This window comes from Salmo salar, chromosome 20 (genome assembly GCF_965601325.2).
Source record: "Salmo salar chromosome 20, fSalSal1, whole genome shotgun sequence".
NCBI classification, from domain to species: domain Eukaryota; kingdom Metazoa; phylum Chordata; class Actinopteri; order Salmoniformes; family Salmonidae; genus Salmo; species Salmo salar.
This window is the reverse complement of record NC_138310.1, coordinates 46,760,808-46,778,610: the sequence shown is the minus strand read 5'-3', so window position 1 is coordinate 46,778,610 and position 17,803 is coordinate 46,760,808. Positions and strand designations below refer to the sequence as shown.

Below are 17,803 nucleotides of genomic sequence, written 5' to 3'. Positions count from 1 at the left end.
GTCCTTATAACAAGTCAAAATGAGGCTCAGTAGTGTGTGTGGCCTCCACGTGCCTGTATGACCTCCCTACAACTGGGCATGCTCCTGATGAGGTGGCGGATGGTCTCCTGAGGGATCTCCTCCCAGACCTGGACTAAAGCATCTGCCAACTCCTGGACAGTCTGTGGTGCAATGTGGCGTTGGTGGATGGAGCGAGACATGATGTCCCAGATGTGCACAATTGGATTCAGGTCTGGGGAACGGGCAGGCCAGTCCATAGCATCAATGCCTTCCTCTTGCAGGAACTGCTGACACACTCCAGCCACATGAGGTCTAGCATTGTCTTGCATTAGGAGGAACCCAGGGCCAACCGCACCAGCATATGGTCTCACAAGGGGTCTGAGGATCTCATCTCGGTACCAAATGGCAGTCAGGCTACCTCTGGCGAGCACATGGAGGGCTGTGCGGCCCCCCAAAGAAATGCCACCCCACACCATGACTGACCCACCGCCAAACCGGTCATGCTGGAGGATGTTGCAGGCAGCAGAATGTTCTCCATGGCGTCTCCAGACTCTGTCACGTCTGTCACGTGCTCAGTGTGAACCTGCTTTCATCTGTGAAGAGCACAGGGCGCCAGTGGCGAATTTGCCAATCTTGGTGTTCTCTGGCAAATGCCAAACGTCTTGCACGGTGTTGGGCTGTAAGCACAACCTCCACCTGTGGACGTCAGGCCCTCATATCACACTCATGGAGTCTGTTTCTGACCGTTTGAGCAGACACATGCACATTTGTGGCCTGCTGGAGGTCATTTTGCAGGGCTCTGGCAGTGCTTCTCCTGCTCCTCCTTGCACAAAGGCGGAGGTAGCGGTCCTGCTGCTGGGTTGTTGCCCTCCTATGGCCTCCTCCACGTCTCCTGATGTACTGGCCTGTCTCCTGGTAGCGCCTCCATGCTCTGGACACTACGCTGACAGACACCGCAAACCTTCTTGCCACAGCTCGCATTGATGTGCCATCCTGGATGAGCTGCACTACCTGAGCCACTTGTGTGGGTTGTAGACTCCGTCTCGTGCTACCACTAGAGTGAAAGCACCGCCAGCATTCAAAAGTGACCAAAACATCAGCCAGGAAGCATAGGAACTGAGAAGTGGTCTGTGGTCCCCACCTGCAGAACCACTCCTTTATTGGGGGTGTCTTGCTAATTGCCTATAATTTCCACCTGTTGTCTATTCCATTTGCACAACAGCATGTGACATTTATTGTCAATCAGTGTTGCTTCCTAAGTGGACAGTTTGATTTCACAGAAGTGTGATTGACTTGGAGTTACATTGTGTTGTTTAAGTGTTCCCTTTATTTTTTTGAGCAGTGTATATACACACACTGAGTGTACAAAACATTAACACCACCTTCCTAATATTGAGCTGCACTCCCTTTCGCCCTTAAAACAGCCTCAATTCGTCAGGGCATGGACTCTACAAGGTGTTGAAAGCGTTTCACAGGGATGCTAGCCCATGTTGACTCCAATACTTCCCACAGTTGTGTTAAGTTGGCTGGATGTCCTTCGGGTGGTGGACCATTCTAGATACACACGGGAAACTGTTGAGTGCCAAAAACCCAGCAGCATTGCAGTTCTTAAAACACTAACCGGTGCGCCTGGAACCTACTACCATACCCCATTTAAAGGCACTTGAATGGGGTATGGTAGTCTTGCCCATTCACTCTCTGAATGTCACACATACACAATCCATGTCTCAATTGTCTCAATGTTTAAAAATTGTTCTTTAACCTGTCTCCTCCCCTTCATCTACACTGACTGAAGTGGATTTAACAAGTGACATCAATAAGGGATCATAGCTTTCACCTGGATTCACCTGGTCATTCTATGTCATGGAAAGAGCAGGTGTTCCTAATGTTTTTTACACTCAATCAGTGTATAGATGTATATTAGGAACAAAACATTATGAGTACAGATTATTGTATGGAACAACATTAAAATGTTTCTGAGAAAGATAATTAGAAAATATAATTTGAGTAAATGTATTTATTGGTTTCTTTAAAAAATGTATAGGAGGAAAATGCAATGAATTGATGGTTTATTGTTGATGTGAAAAACCAAATGATTTTAAGGTTGTGCCATTATATTTGAGGTGGGGTCGCAAGAAATTCTTAGGAAGAAAATGGTGTCCCCAGAAATTCTGGTGGAAAAAAATTTGTGCCCCACTGAAAAAGTTTGAATACCACTGTTCTTAAGGGATCTTTTGCATTTGTGGCCTGCTGGCGCAAGGGATATAGATTAAGGCATTATGAAAATAGACAACAGTTCCTTCTACAGTCTCAGACCCTCATTGACCCAAACTAAGCTATCTGCTCAGCCGTTTCATTAACATCATTGTAAAAATGCATGGCCTAGGTCATACACCTTCAACCAAGTACACTAAGGCAGGAGAATGCATATCCTGTGCGGAAATCCGGTGTTTGATTGGCACTTTGTATAGATGCCTTGAAAAGCAATTTTAGAGATGAATGAAATCAACTTAATAGTGGATTTAATTCAAATGTTGAAAGAGTCCCTTCAGATTTAAGGTCCAGGTTTTAGATTGGACGTGACAAATACAAATGAACCTGACATACCTGGATACCTCCAATCGAATACTTTGTCAAGATGGCCTGGTTTCAGGCACTCTTGACATATGAGTGGCAGACCCCTTGGGCATCGTCAAGGAGGCGGATCCATCAAAGCCTAACGTTGACAGACAGACCACAGTTGTTCACTTTCTCCCACTCATTTTAGTCAATTTAGTAGAAAAGCACAGCCAAAACAATGAATCCCAAGGACACCACCAGCAACGTATAAAACATCCAACTTCCTAAAGGAAAATTAGTAACATTACATGCTACATCAATGAATTTACGATATGGTACATTGACTAAATCAACTTGAATGAACACATGGAGAAAGTGCAGCTTTGCTCCACAAATCCAATCTGGACAGGGATGGCCTTCATTTCATTACAAGGATTGTATTCATTAAGGCATGTGATGGAAAACGCTTTAAAAAAAATTTGCAAAGTCAAATTAAAATGATTGTTTCTTATTGGACAAGTTCAAGTAGGCCCTCCCTGTTTCAGTCCTTTTTGTTCCGTTTGGTGCCAAATTAATACGGTCTAGAGGGATAGCTCACCCCAAAATTCAGGTTTGTTATCATTGGGAAATCTGCAGTCCTATATCCTAAATTAATTGGAATAATTGGCACCATATCATTTTTCGAAATGATATTGCGGAATTTACAAAATGGTGATCCAGGAATAAATGTCACATAAAAGACTTCAAACCCCTCAGACTTATGAAAACATCAGACAATGTTTCATTTTGGGTGGAGTCTTTAATAAATCAAAGTAAAATTCCTGTAAAAACATTTACTGGGAGTTTTAATTTGTTCTGGAATGTGTTGAATTCTTCCCCAATGCCACCATCTCAGTATGACTACCTCTGTAGTGTGATTATCTGCATTGCCTGCATGTAATGTTTGTGTGTATTGTGTCTGTGTGTGTGTGTGTGTGCACATGCCTGTGTGCCTGCATGTGTGAGTGTGTGCGTTTCTGTGCGTGTGCATGAGTGTGTAGTGCATGCCGCAGAGATTGTGTCTGAGTCATGTCGAGGCAATGGCGCAGCACGATGACAAAGAGAGTGAGTTGAACGGAGGGAATGGAGAGCACACATTGGAAATAGCGAACCAATACCAATTTCTTATAGTATATGGGATTCATATGATACTGTATACCACAGTGGACAATGGAAATAAACTCAAAATGGTGGTATGTTGTGGTTCCTAGTATTGTTTATGACTTGTGATCTGGGGGCAATATCAAGAGACAGGGCCCACACATGCGCAAAGGGAACGAATGAGGACTATTTCTGATTACCTAGGGGTTCTTTGTTTCTCTGGGCAAATTGTTTGAACGGGAAACTCACTCTCCCCTCCAATCATCAGCATCACACCTGTTGACATGCGTTGCTGTCTTTCAGAAATATGTTTAAAACATATTTTCATATAGAATATAATCACTATTATAAACCAAGTCATTGTGTTTGTTTTTATGTTCAGTTCTCTTTGTCGTCGTCTCAAGGCCGTGGTGCTTTCCCATCGCTCAATATGCTCTTTTATTTGTCGGCACTTTCAAAGAATGATGCTGAATTGGAAGTCTTTTTCTATGTGTTCTCTGTTTTTAGCTCTGAAAAGGCAATAATGTCCACAGTTCTCGAGAAAATAAAAAATGGTATCGTCTCAGAGAACAATAGAATAGTAACAATATGGTCAATATCAAGAACACAACAAAAGGACAAATAATTTATAAACAAATCAACAATTAGCACGAGTGACAGAAAATACTGCATAGTACAAATGCCCCATAACCTGTATCCTTCACATCCTAGACAGGGCATAGGGCCTTCGAGACAGACAGCCCATACAGAGAGGTCGTGTCCCCTCTCACGGACTTCCTCTGGTAGTCTCTATGGACATGTACAACGGGAGTTCCATCACTAAGCCCAGGGCATCATTCCAGAGCTCCACTCAACTCAAAGATCCCTTCCAGGGGGGACGTGCCCAAAATTTCCACAGCCAAAGCCAACGCCCCAGCCGCCGTCCTCCCAAATCAAATACACCAGGACCAAGATAGCTCCTGTCACAGTACCACATGACCTTCCCATGATGCCCCCTGTTGCCCCTGTGGAGACGTGCCTACTGGGTACAGTAGTACAGTGGGTGTGTGGTGGTCTAGGTAGGTAAAAGGGTTGTCCAGGTCAAGGGGGGGGGGGTTCATTGTTATTCAGGTTCGCTGCTGTTGGTCGTTTTCTCCCACTCTATGCTCTCCTCGCTATGGGTGGGCGAGGCGCCGTGGCTGGGGCCTCCCCCGGGACGCATGGCGCGCAGCCCCTGGAAGCGCCTGCACTCGGGGCAGATGCGGATGTGGCTGCAGCCACGTGCCACCAAAGCCGCCTCCTGCGCCAGTCTGTGGGAGAGGGGCTCAGAGAGGGGCAGGCCGGCGGCAGCGCCACACAACTTGCCATTGCTCAGGCTGACGGCGGCGGCCCTCGCCCGGCGCTCTTCCAGAGGCAGGGAGCGAGGACGGAGCATGGTCGTCCCCCGCCGACGCCTCAGCTGTAGGCTGTCCCGGCACAGGACGATCCCCTGGAGCTCCCGTAGCATCTCCTCACACACCGACAGCTGCAACACACACAGGGAGAGAGAGGGAAGAGAGAGAGAGACCGGGTGATCTCACTGACACACTGCAAGATCAGAGACTGACGGACAGACAACAGCTACACAAATAAGATAGAATAGGATGTACTGAACATTTAAATGTGACAATATCTAACAAAAGGAACTGAAGACGTAGTTTGTTGAGAAAATATAACAACCTAGGGTCTTCAAAGAAAAACAGACAACTGTACAACATTGTATACAGTACTTGATGGTTAAATATTTATATATTTCCACTAGATTGTTTAACATTCTTATATATTATAGGAAATGATTGTGAAATATTGGTTACATTGTAAATTTAGCCATTGTCATCTCTATGACATAAGACTAATTGCCCAAGCTGCATTAAATGGGTGTTACTGTATCTGTGTGTGCTAGTGTGCCTGTCTCCTCTCTGTGAGGAGAGAAGAACAGAGATGTAGTCACACAGTACAGCTTTCTAACTGTGTTGGCCCATGGCATCTCCCTTTGTACCGTGTAATAGAAGGGAAACGCTTACAGAGGCACTGTGTGGGCTATGAGCCATGCCATGCCAACTGACAAAAATCAAATAAGTCAATCCAAATAAGCAATTAGATAAATAGACAGCTTGTACACACACACACACACACACACACACACACACACACACACACACACACACACACACACACACACACACACACACACACACACACACACACACACACACACACACACACACACACACACACACACACACACACACACACACACACACACCACACACACACACACACACACACACTTGATTGTTTCCTAGTTCCCCCCAAAATAAGTCAGGTGGCATAGGCTTTTCTGTAAACATGCTGGTTTATTTAGATATTATTTTTTTTATATCACAGTGTTGTATCGGGAACAAATCCAACTGAAAACACAATTATATTTCATAAAGAAAAACATGACGGCAAATTACTGCAGAAACGGAAATAAAATAAATGTCAAACCACGAAACTACGTCTCATTTAAATGTTAATTCAAAGGGGGCTGATTTTAGGTTGTTCAAGAATAAAAGCACGGCATTTGAAGCCACATTCACTACCAGTGGAGACAGCTGAAGTCTATTACCTAAAGGCCTGTAGATAGATAGTTAGATACCCTATGTCAGGTATTATCTTTGGCTTTGTGCTGTAAGGTCTCGGAGGCAAATAAAGGCAGTGGCGCCCACTCGGCAAGGGGTGGCAGGGATAGGAAGCTGTGTGTTTCCCCATGTGTGAGGCAGCATAGTGGGCCTGTGGGGATTGCTGCTCCTGGAGTTGAGCTGGGTCTGGGAGAAGAGAGCATCAGGGCGGGGAGAGGGAGACAAAGCAGATGCAGGTAAAATAGCCCTCTCTCACCTCTGTTCCGGGCGTCTGCCGCAGAAAGCACATAAACTCCAGCACCGCCATGAAGATGGCCACCAGGAGACCGCACACCAGCACCACGAAGATACCGCCTATGTTTTCCATGCCTAGCCCTGAGAGGGAGGGAGAGAGAGAAATAGAATAACAAACGCACACACATATACACACACACACGCCCCCCCCCCGCCACACTGCGCGAACACGCATGCACACACACACACACACACACACACACACACACACACACACACACACACACACACACACACACACACACACACACACACACACACACACACACACACACACACACACACACACACACACACCACAGTCAGCATCACAGTGACCCCGATACTACACCTGTCTAAATAGGGTGAGTAAGATGAGAGGGGGCGGACAAGGGGGAAGGATGGATGGATGGATGGATGGATGGATGGATAGAGAGAGAGAGAATGACAGATGGAGGGGTAATGGCACCTTTGGCACGGTGATCCTCCTCCTTTGGACACTTGCCACCATCCCACCATTTCCTCTTCAAGATCTCAAGACGGTTGTCTTCTTGCAGCTTGAGGATGGCAAGGTCAAACTCATCCCGGTACACTGACCCTGAGGAGGGAGGAGATGTACAGAGGGTCACAGCCCTGCAAAGACCATCTCGTGAAGGAGTGAGCATATAGATTCATTCCTGGGAGGTTTCCTGTAGGATGTGTTTTTATGCATTATGATGAGTGCAGTTTACAAGAAGTGCTAGTCTATATGTGTGTGCGTAAACGTAACCTTCCTATGACCTATGATTTGCATATCCCACACTGTATACTAAGACTGTTCTCCAAATTGAACAAATACTGGTATGTGGTATGGCTGGGGGTTTCCGAGGACCGGTTTGGGAAACACTTTTCAAAGACAAAAACCAATGCATTTGTTGGTTTCACTTTGAACAATAAAATATAGATTTTTCAAGCAAACTCCAGTCCATACCAAGAGTCGATTAAAATAAATTTCACTCATTCCAGTTCGCTCCACTGTTCATGGGCTTTGAAAGTGATGTAGTGACAGCATTTCCTTTTCATAAACGCCGCACTAAGGAGAGTGAGCAGAGAAAACCCATAAATTTGCCAAAAAAAAAATGCCCGCTCCAGTTGGAGATGTGTAAAATTGGTACTCTCTCCTTCTCCTACCTACCCACCCCTCCTTCTACTCCATGCCCTTCTCTCCTCCCCATCTTCCCTCCACACTTACCCGCTGGCATGCCGATGCCGTAGCCCTTGGTGTCCAGCAGACCTCCTATCTGGGTGAGGTTACAGTTGCGCTGTCGGTAGTACTCGTTCATGGTGCTCTCTAGCAGGTAGGCATAGTTAGAGTTGACCACGCGGGCGATGCCCTCCTCCGTGCTCTTCACAAACACACTGGGCTGCTTGGAGTGCATGAAGTTCCACATGCGCTGGTACGTCTGGTAGCGCGAGTTCTGTGATATAGGGGGGTCATGTGACAAGAAGAGGGAGAAGCACAGTCAGATCTCGTCTGATCTGAGGGCTGAGGGCATGCTTTGGGCTCTGGAGCACAAAAGAGGCCCCGTAGGAATCTAAAGGAGAGAGAGAGGAGCTCCCTCTGACTGTCTCCCTTTTGGTCTTTGTCTTTCTCTCTCTGTCTCTGTCTCCACCCTTTCTCTGTGACAGATGAAAGCCTGCTTTGAGGCCAACTACATAGGCTGAAAGGGAAAGTCAGCGGCTGACCCACACTGCCTATCTCTTCAGGTGCAGCACTGAGCTTTCCTTCAGGGGGAAGAGGATATTGACAATCAGACAGGAAACAGATAAGCCATGGTCGGTGGAGGTGGAGCGGGGGACAGACAGTGAGGTGACAGGGTCTAAGAGAAGATCAGTGACAGGTCATCTATTATAGTGGAGGGGGCCATGTGTGTGGTATGCGTGCATGTGTGTGTGTGTGTGTGTGTGTGTGTGTGTGTGTGTGTGTGTGTGTGTGTGTGTGTGTGTGTGTGTGTGTGGTGTGTGTGTGTGTGCGTGCCCTTCACCTGGAAGAAGGTCATTGTGGAGCCCCCGTGCATGGTGCCGTACTCGATGGCCGTCTGGTCAGCCAGGTCATCCACTGACTCGATGGGCACCTCCATCCTCTGGACAGTGAGGAAGGCAGCCAGGTTGGCCGTGTAGGACGAGATGATGATCAGGGTGAACGCCCACCTGGAGGGACAGAGGGAGCAGCAGTCAGACGGGGACTACCTCAGTGGTACAGTATCAGCTATAGAGGTTTATGGTTCACTGTCTCAGGCAAACCCAATGAGTTGTGGCGTTCCGCAGGGGAGCATGCTTGGGCCTCTACGGTTTTTAATGTATATAAAGGATATGAAAGATGCTTGATCTTGCCGTCTTTGCCTTTATGTGGATGACTGTACACTTTTGGTGCCTCATAAAAAGTAAAACTATGTTGCAGGGCATTCTTAGCACAGAGCTTACTAACATTAGCAAATTGCTTGGAGATAATAAGCTATCTCTGCACTATTATTTTTGGGTCCAGACCTAAATTGTGTAGGTCCTTTGAAATCAAAGTGGAGTTAGGGGGTGAGGTGCTGTCAACTAAAACCTCTGTTAGCTACCTGGGATGCATCCTTGATGGAAGCTTGGGAGGTGTGAGCATGGCCAGTAAAGTGCTACGGACATGTTTGGCTAGAAAGTCCAAGCTGCTTGATAAGGACTCCATGAGTGTGCTTGCCACTGCCCTCATTCAATACCATTTTGACTACACTAGTATTTCCTGGTTTGGGGGCTTATCTAAGCTTCTGAAGGGGAAGCTCCAGATAGCCCAGAATAAGCTGATCAGGGTAGTATTGAAGGCGAGTCCACGTACTCACATAGGCAGGAGCTGCTTTCAGGAACTCAACTGTCTGCCTGTTGAGGCTAGGGTGTCCCAGATTAGACTGGGTTTGGTTTACAGGAGTATTTATGGTTCTGCGCCCAGATATCTAACTGATTACTGTCCCCATGTTAGGGATGCACACAATCCCAGCACCAGATCAGGTGTTGCTAATGTGTGCTTATACAGGTTCAGGAGTAATACTGGGAAAGGTACTTTCTTGTATACTGGAGCCTCAGAGTGGAATGAGTTGCCTCTGCACATAATCTTTCAAAATAAAGTCAAAAACTATGAATGACCCTTATGATGTAACTGCAATGATGATTGATGTTCTTCTTCTCCGTTTTTGTTTTATTATTTCACTGCCATACTGTGTTTGATCTTGTCTAGCCATCTTGTCTCAAGAGGACCACACCATTAATTATATTCATGTGCATCTATGGCTTTTTCAAGTTTTATGTGTGCTTGTTTTTTAAAATGGTTGAATTAATAAACAAAATGAAGTATCATTGAAAGACTCACACAGACTACCTCAGAGGTACAGTATCAGCTACAGACTCAAGCACATAGGCTACCTCAGTGACTACCAGGTATGGACTCAGACATACAGACTACCTCAGCGGTACAGTATCAAGTATAGTATCAGACTCTTAATTGGATAGGAAATAGGAAATATTCAGGGCCCAGATGGTAGGCTAATTGGAGCAGGGGCACATACATGATATGATCATAGCGTTGTCTTAAGGGTTTATAAGTGGTTGCTAATTAGAGGTTGACCTTTTGCCTGTGGCCTTGACCTCTCGACTGCAGCTTCAGGAACTTCAAAGTAACATTTTCCCATGTTTCCCTTATCACACTACTGAACTGAGCCGAGCTTACCTGCGCTAGCCTGTCTGGTTAACCATCCACCATGGTGGAAATTATATATCTGAGCAACGTTACGGTTCAGGTCTACATCGAGACAGATGTGTAAAGCCAAGGTGTCTAAGTCAAGCAGTATGATTTGTGGCAAACCAAGCTGTGCTAAGCCAAAGGTGTACTGGATGGGCCTGGTTACGCATCCACCATAGTTGCTGGAACTCTGCTGGAAAGGACTATGCGAGAAAAAAAAAACACATTTGTACTCACCATACTCCACTGACGCAGCGCGTGGAGAGGGCGCGGGGCGCAATGGTGGACCCCTGCTGCATGAACCCCCCCACGGGGAACCAGAAGCTGTTGCCTAGCGAGTATTGGTTGATGAGGAGGTTACAGCGCCCCTTCAGGCAGGGGTGGGGATTGTACCACTCGTAGGGGGTGAGTCTAAACAGACACACACGCACGCACACAGCGTAGAGACATTAGAGGGGAAATACAACAACTTAAACAGTCAGCGAAGCACAAAGTCACCTTGAGTCCCATGAGGTGGTGTGATGTGTTTTTCAGTCACCCTGGGTCAGCTGATGTACACTCCCATACACCTGCTGCAGTCTGCTGTGAGTGAAAGCAGTCTACTAAGCTACTAAATATGCTGTATGGAGCAGAAGATTGAGCTGCCATGACAGATTCCGGTATATTATCGTGTTTGTAGGATGATACACGTTCTAAAAACCTGTAATTCATTGAATGCATGCTTCGACTACTCAGGCAAATCTCCAAGGGTAATACTTAATACAGAGTAACACGTCGTATTTAGATCATTCCACATACAAACGAGGAAAGAATAATTGACTTCCAACAAATCGAATTCCTTCAACCGTGATGTCAGCACACCTTTGGCAACCCCTCCTCTCAGAATGTCTCATTACAGTTGTTGCCGTCTTTCACTTCTCCGTGGTAGGTTGTTTTCTTGAATTGTTGCTTTTTAAAATGTACCTGATTTTTCTTTCAGGCACATGACATCAACATTTAATCAAGTTGGTTCCACTTCCATCAACTTTCAAAATCATCGCCTTTCAAAATGACAAAAGTGTCCCCCCCACCCCCTTTTTCACCGCACCAAAATAAAATCACTTTTTACACAATAAATACATACATTATTATATCAAGGGGTTGCTGCCTGCTACTAAATCATCTCTCCTTCCTACTGAAGTGTGCACTCGTTCTCTACTCCATGGGCTATAGGGAATTTACATATACCAGTCATTTCCTATCAAATCCATGAACAACTGCACAATTCGGGAAAAGGAGAGATTATTGGGACACGACACGTGTGTACTGTAGTTGTACAGCATATGACATGTCAGTTCCTCCAAAGCACCAGTAGATGTCAATGTGGAGCTGAGAGGAGTTGGTGGACTCACCTGGCAACCAGAAAGAGCACACAGCTGACTGCCAGGTAGGCTAGCAGCATGAAGAGCCACACCCCAGGGGAGAAAGGGTCTAGGAAGGAGAAGTAGCCAGGTCTGCGCCCCTACAACACACACACACACACACACACACACACACACACCCTAGAGAGAAAGAGAGAGAGTAAGGTGGTTAGCTACATTACATACACACAGATACACCCTTAGCCAGTATATCTGCTACAGATTTATCCCTATGACTGAACGTTCCTGTGTTTACTATGACTGAGACTCCGAGACATGGAGCTATATGCCTCAGGTCTAGATTTACTACTGGGAGATTATCAGCCTGGGTTTTATATGGAGTTAATTCATGTTGCTTAATTATTTAGCACCGATTGCCATTGTCCACAAAATGAAACCAATTACCAATCTGAAACAGAGCTCTGGAAAATGCATGGTTGAAAGTGAGAGGTCCAGCGTACCAGCTAGGGGCAATTACATTATCTGCAATGGACATGGAGAAACCCAAACCAGTACAGTCCATCAAAGACAAGAACGGTAAGGACGGACGTGGTGTTGTTAGGGGCAACAGCACAGCTATGTAGGTTATCTGACATCAAATGTGGCCTCAATGTGTTAAGAATATGTCATAAGAAGCTGTTTGACCACTTACAGTAAATGTAACATGTACCATCAATTCACCAAAAAGCCAATCGCCTTGATAATAAGCAATACAACATGCACGCAACACAAATGCTCCCTCCCCCCAAAATATATTGCATGTGCGGCGAGGGGAAAGGAGTTAAGGGCATCTAAAAATGTTAATGATGAATGAATCCATAATTAGGCCTGGTTGAGGTCAGATATTCATTAATGTGTCTGTAATCACTCCTGTATTAGTGTAATTGAGAAACAGAGGAGTGGAGCTGGAGATTTCTAATTACAGTAGAGAGAATTAGGAATGGCCTGTCTGAGGAGCCTGGTGCTACCAGCTGATGGAGGCTTGCCTTGTGAAAATGATCCATTTATGGTACCGGCGTCACCGTACTCTCTGATAGGGGGACTCTGTAACGGTACTCAAACTGGTCAGAGGCCATTCTAGTGTCGGAGAGAGTCTTGAAACGAGAAAGGGTATTGTGTGTGTGTATCTTTTTTTGAGGATGTGACCGCAGGGTTCAAACCCGGGTCTCCTGCATGCCACAAGACTGTCTTAGCCCTCTGAGTTAAAGGCGTTCCAAACCACCTCGGTTACAAAGGCAGGACGTGCATTTAAAGGTGATGCCAATAACGGTGCAATGCAGTGACAACTCCTGCAAGGATATACCGGCGAAACGTAACTAGGTGAAGGTTGTGCTGACACGAGGTGTCTTGTGGTCATCCAATCTGGTGCCAAGTGAAGCGAGCATTTTGTTTACAGAGCTACTCTATTTAATTCCCTGTTTAGTTTCCACTAAGGGACCATTAAGGAAGGGCAGATGCTGAGGAAACAAGCACAACACTTGCAGATGGAAAAGATCAGAGAGAGCGAAATAGAAAGAGAGAGATGGACGGAGGGGGAGAGAGACATACCGCACAATAACACTATGAAGTGAGCTCAACTTTCAAGAAGTAACGGCAGTACATAGAACAAAAACATAGGCACACCTGATGTAATGTAAACAGTTGCCTAGGAGAATCAAAAATGCAAGTACAGAGTGAAAGGGACTGACAAAGGGAAGGTCTGTGTGACCAAACTGTATTTTTTGAGGTTAGACCTTGAAAGTGTTACAGTAGTATGTTTGTATTCTCTAGGCATTTCTATCAAGTATGGCTCAGCCAACCATTCTATTTGCTTGTGTAAAGCCACTGAGCATTTTTTACTCTTGTCCTGTAGCTCACAGTAGCTCATTCCCTGTGGCCCTCCAGACATCTCAGCACAGCAGTGTTAAAACCCTTTAACATGCAGCTCAACTGGGCGTTGGAGCTCATTTTGACAACCAATTTTAAATGAAATTAAACATATGAATTTTGTTTGGCATATTTTATCATCTCATCCAATGACATTTAGTAAAATGGTCATGTGGTTTTCACTTTAACACCCATTCAAAGATGGCTGAAAACCTCATTTACTACACATTTTGTTGTACTAATTATGTATAAAATGGGAAATTACAAGGTTGTAAAATGTTGTTGGCCTTTAAACCACCATTTAAGAATGATTCAATTACTAATATGCTCTATCCAGTGGTTGAGTTGCCCATTAAAGGAATGCTATTAAGTCAAAGTTAGTGATAATGGACAATAGAGAAATATTGTTCTGATATTTCTTTGTCTGTGCAAATACAAAAATCCTTTCAAATCCATATAATTATTTACTGCCTGCACATTCATTTACATACATTTGAATATTCATATTATGACACACAAATGTATCACACTTGATTCTTATTTGATATCAGTCCTCATTTAACTAGGCCTATCTTCCATTATAAGTAAATGAAGCAGATATAATTTAAATGAAAAAGTATATGCAAATTCCAATACAAAATGTATTTACTCTAATTGGGCAACTCAACCAGCTGGTTGAGATGTTTGCGATGCATTATTTATCGAAGTTTATGTCATGCAAACAAATATTCTCCATAAATAGCCTATATTGAGGCTATATACACATATTTTGCAGAACAATACTTTTTCTGATATTTTTTTCTTGATGTGCCAGTTAAAGGGTTAAGTTGGTAAAATGTTATTCTGTGTGTGTGTGTGTGTGTGTGTGTGTGTGTGTGTGTGTGTGTGTGTGTGTGTGTGTGTGTGTGTGTGTGTGTGTGTGTGTGTGTGTGTGTGTGTGTGTGTGTGTGTGTGTGTGTGTGTGTGTGTGTGTGTGTGTGTGTGTGTGTGTGTGTGTGTGTGTGTGTGTGTGTGTGTGTGTACTGGGCGATGGAGGGAGGGGGGTAGGTAGGGATGGCAAGCTGTGATGGTACGTTTGTTTCTTCTCAAATAGGAGAGAGAGCCCCCTCGGCCTGTCAGGAAGCCCTTTGAGGTGCCAGTCATCTGCACTGATCTGTAGTCAAGGTGGGCATCCCGACTGGCGAAGGCAGCTACGATCACAACAGGTAATTTTTTGGTAACACTTTACTTGAAGCCTGCGGGTATAATGGTTTATAACTTGTTATATACAAATATGCACCTATGAGTTATTATACAGTTTATAATATGTAATGGCATTTTTTTTTTTTTTACAATTTAGACATTGCGGGAAAGCGGGAACTGAACCCTGGTCTCACTGATCATGTGCCAAAAGTCAGGACTGTTACCACTCGACCATGGGCTCTGCACTGTACAACAAGTCTCTGACTGTACTCATGACTGTATCCAGGCATGTATGGCTATCTGACTGGATAGGAAGATCTTTATTGGACATGGGCTTTACAGAGTGCAATTATCATCATCATCCCATCAAATGGAGAACCGGGGGAGAGGAAGAGAGGAGACGGGAGGCGCCGGTTGTGACAACTGCCTCATTGCCCATGCTGATTTTACAAGCCAATCCAAACAATCGGAAATGAAGCATTATACAAACCCCTCTCCCATAGGCTCTACTTTGTGTTAAGTTGCGGGATATAAGACCTTTAGCACAGAGTTTCCAAACCCAGAGGCGCAACATCACGAGACTTCCGGGAACGCTTGTGAAGCAGACCAAGCAGACCAGGCTGGGGTTTGAGAAGTCAATGAGAGAGAAGTGGAAACTTCTTCCTTACCACAAACTACATTCGAGCCATTGTCTTAAGTAGTTGAACTTGTTATTACGTCAACCTCGTGAAAGTGACAAACTGATAGGTTTTCATTTTTGTCAAAAACAACTTTTTATCAAAGGGTTGCCTTCGATTTGACTGCCTGCACATGCACAGTTCGGAACGAGACGACCGCTAGACCCGATGACGTGTTTCTGCGCATGAGCTCAGCTAGCTAACGTCGCCATGACATTGCCTCTGGGATTTCTATTGGAGAAGCAATTTCTATCTTCATACTGTACTGTCTTTACCTTTAGTGAGTTCAAGGATTTCACCAGCATATCATATCCCTCTTCCCTCCCTTTATTGTCCTTCCCCACGTATTCAACCTAGGAGGGAGGCAGGACTGCACGACAGCAACACACCGAGTGAAGGAGAGTAACAGGTCATTTTTTCAAACGCCAGCCACCTTAAGAGATGCGTCCCTATTTGTGGTCCGCCACTCGCATCCCTGCTATTATGGTCTCCATGAATACGGAGGCGGAGGAGTTCTGTTTACGTGGCGAGAGGTCGGGGGGGGGGGGCTGCTGATTTGCCGCTGTCCCAGATTCCCTCAGTGCTCTCTCTCGCAGGAGAGGGGAAGCGGGGAAGGTGGAGGTTGAGGCAAGGTTGGAGGAGGGCAGGCACACTCAATCAGGATCCCAGTGCCACACTCCCACAGGGCAGCTCGTGAATGTGACACCGTTCCCCTCTCTACCAACCCCTAATTATCTAGTGGGTCTAATTAGGTTTTTAATATCCATATGCACCCTCAATAGTCTCTCTTTCTCTCTCTTCTCCATTCTCTCTCTGTCTCTGTCTCTTTCTGTCTTTACTACTACTACTAGGTGGGAGGGATTGGTGGAAAGATGTCCTCAGAACATAGAAGTGGGGGATGATGAGAAAGGGGGTTTGATTAAACAAGTGGACAAATTGGGGGAGTGGTAAAGCCTCGGCGAATACTCCAAGATGGAGAGATGAAGGATGTAGGGTAATCAAAAGAGGACTGTCGCGCTCTCCCAAAACACTTTATAAAACAAACCAGTTAATCAAGATAATCAAAAAGAGATTAAGAACACACAGGTGCACACACACACAGGTGCACACACACACACACACACACACAGGTGCACGCACAAACACACAGGTGCACACACACACACACACACTATTGGGGTGCACCATGGACAGAAAGAGATTAAACTGTAGTAGGCAGGGCCAGACTAACGCATTTGGGGCCCCAGTGCATCTACTTCCAGGGGCACATGCCCTGCATGCCTGTTCGGTAATTCGGCCCTGGTAGCAAGCCTATTCTACGACCATGCAGCAGGTCATTAGAAATCAACAGGCGTCTCGATTTTACTCCATTTTCCATTGTTATTGATCAGGCTGAGAATTTCAATTAAAGTCTGAAATAAGCAGCAGGCTCCCTTGTAGAAATCACTGCGTCAGAGATCAATAGCTAGTGGATTAAACCTAAACAAGTGCAGTCACAGAAATTCTAATATTGAATGGTGGAGCTGGAGCCTTGCTGCTCTGTGGAGACCTAAGAGATTGCCAAGGGGCGCTGGGAGGGAGGGAGTCCTGGGTAGAGGGATGAAGAGAGAAGAAGGAGACACCAGGGACAGGTACTGTGTAAAGACTCCAGACAGACAGAGAGAGAGAGAGAGATCAGTGCAGCAGACCCTCACACATTGTAGTTAGTCTCTTCCGCCCGTCACTCCTGATCTTAAGCAGTGGAGGCTCCACATCTCTCTCTGCCAGTTACCTTACACGTGGTCTTCATCCCTCTATCCTTCCCCCTCTCTGTCTGTCTGTGCCTGCGTTGTTAGTGCAGTAGGAGTGTGTGTGTGTGTGTGTGTGTGTGTGTGTGTGTGTGTGTGTGTGTGTGTGTGTGTGTGTGTGTGTGTGTGTGGTGTGTGTGTGTGTGTGGTGTGGGTGTGTGTGTGTGTGTGTGTGTGTGTGTGTGTGTGTGCGTGTCAATCTTGCATGCCGTGTCAGCTCGCAGGAACACGCCGATGAGCATGTTCCAACACGTCAGCAGTAGCAGCAGCCCGCCGCAGAGGTGATACGGCAGCCCACTTACTGTGCACCTGCTGCTATCGATTCATTTGACCAACTGTTGGCCCAATGGAGCCTCTCTCCTGGCAGCTACACCTATTAGCACCAAGGAAAAGGGGAGGGACGCAGATGGGGGGGACAGGGGCGGCTGTGAGTAAATGCCCTACTGGGACGCCATATTAAATGTTTTTACACACCACCGCTCGGTCCAAAGCGGCTCCATCCGGCCGGTGGCCAGAGGAGATACCA

At 45.8% G+C, this 17,803-nt stretch overlaps 1 protein-coding gene across 1 annotated transcript in view; it reads right to left on the bottom strand.

The window, feature by feature from the left end:
* Positions 1-224: 224 nt before the first annotated feature.
* Positions 225-17,803, bottom strand: part of LOC123729216 (glutamate receptor ionotropic, kainate 4) — a 185,446-nt gene continuing 167,867 nt past the window's right edge. Inside the window, exons 12-18 of the mRNA XM_045703471.2 lie at positions 11,757-11,866; positions 10,603-10,776; positions 8,639-8,804; positions 7,846-8,071; positions 7,084-7,212; positions 6,598-6,716; positions 225-5,203 (exon numbers count right to left, since the gene is read on the bottom strand). Of these exons, the coding sequence (XP_045559427.2) occupies positions 4,802-5,203; positions 6,598-6,716; positions 7,084-7,212; positions 7,846-8,071; positions 8,639-8,804; positions 10,603-10,776; positions 11,757-11,866 (1,326 nt within the window). The 3' untranslated portion in view covers positions 225-4,801. The remainder of the gene's footprint in view (positions 5,204-6,597; positions 6,717-7,083; positions 7,213-7,845; positions 8,072-8,638; positions 8,805-10,602; positions 10,777-11,756; positions 11,867-17,803) is intronic.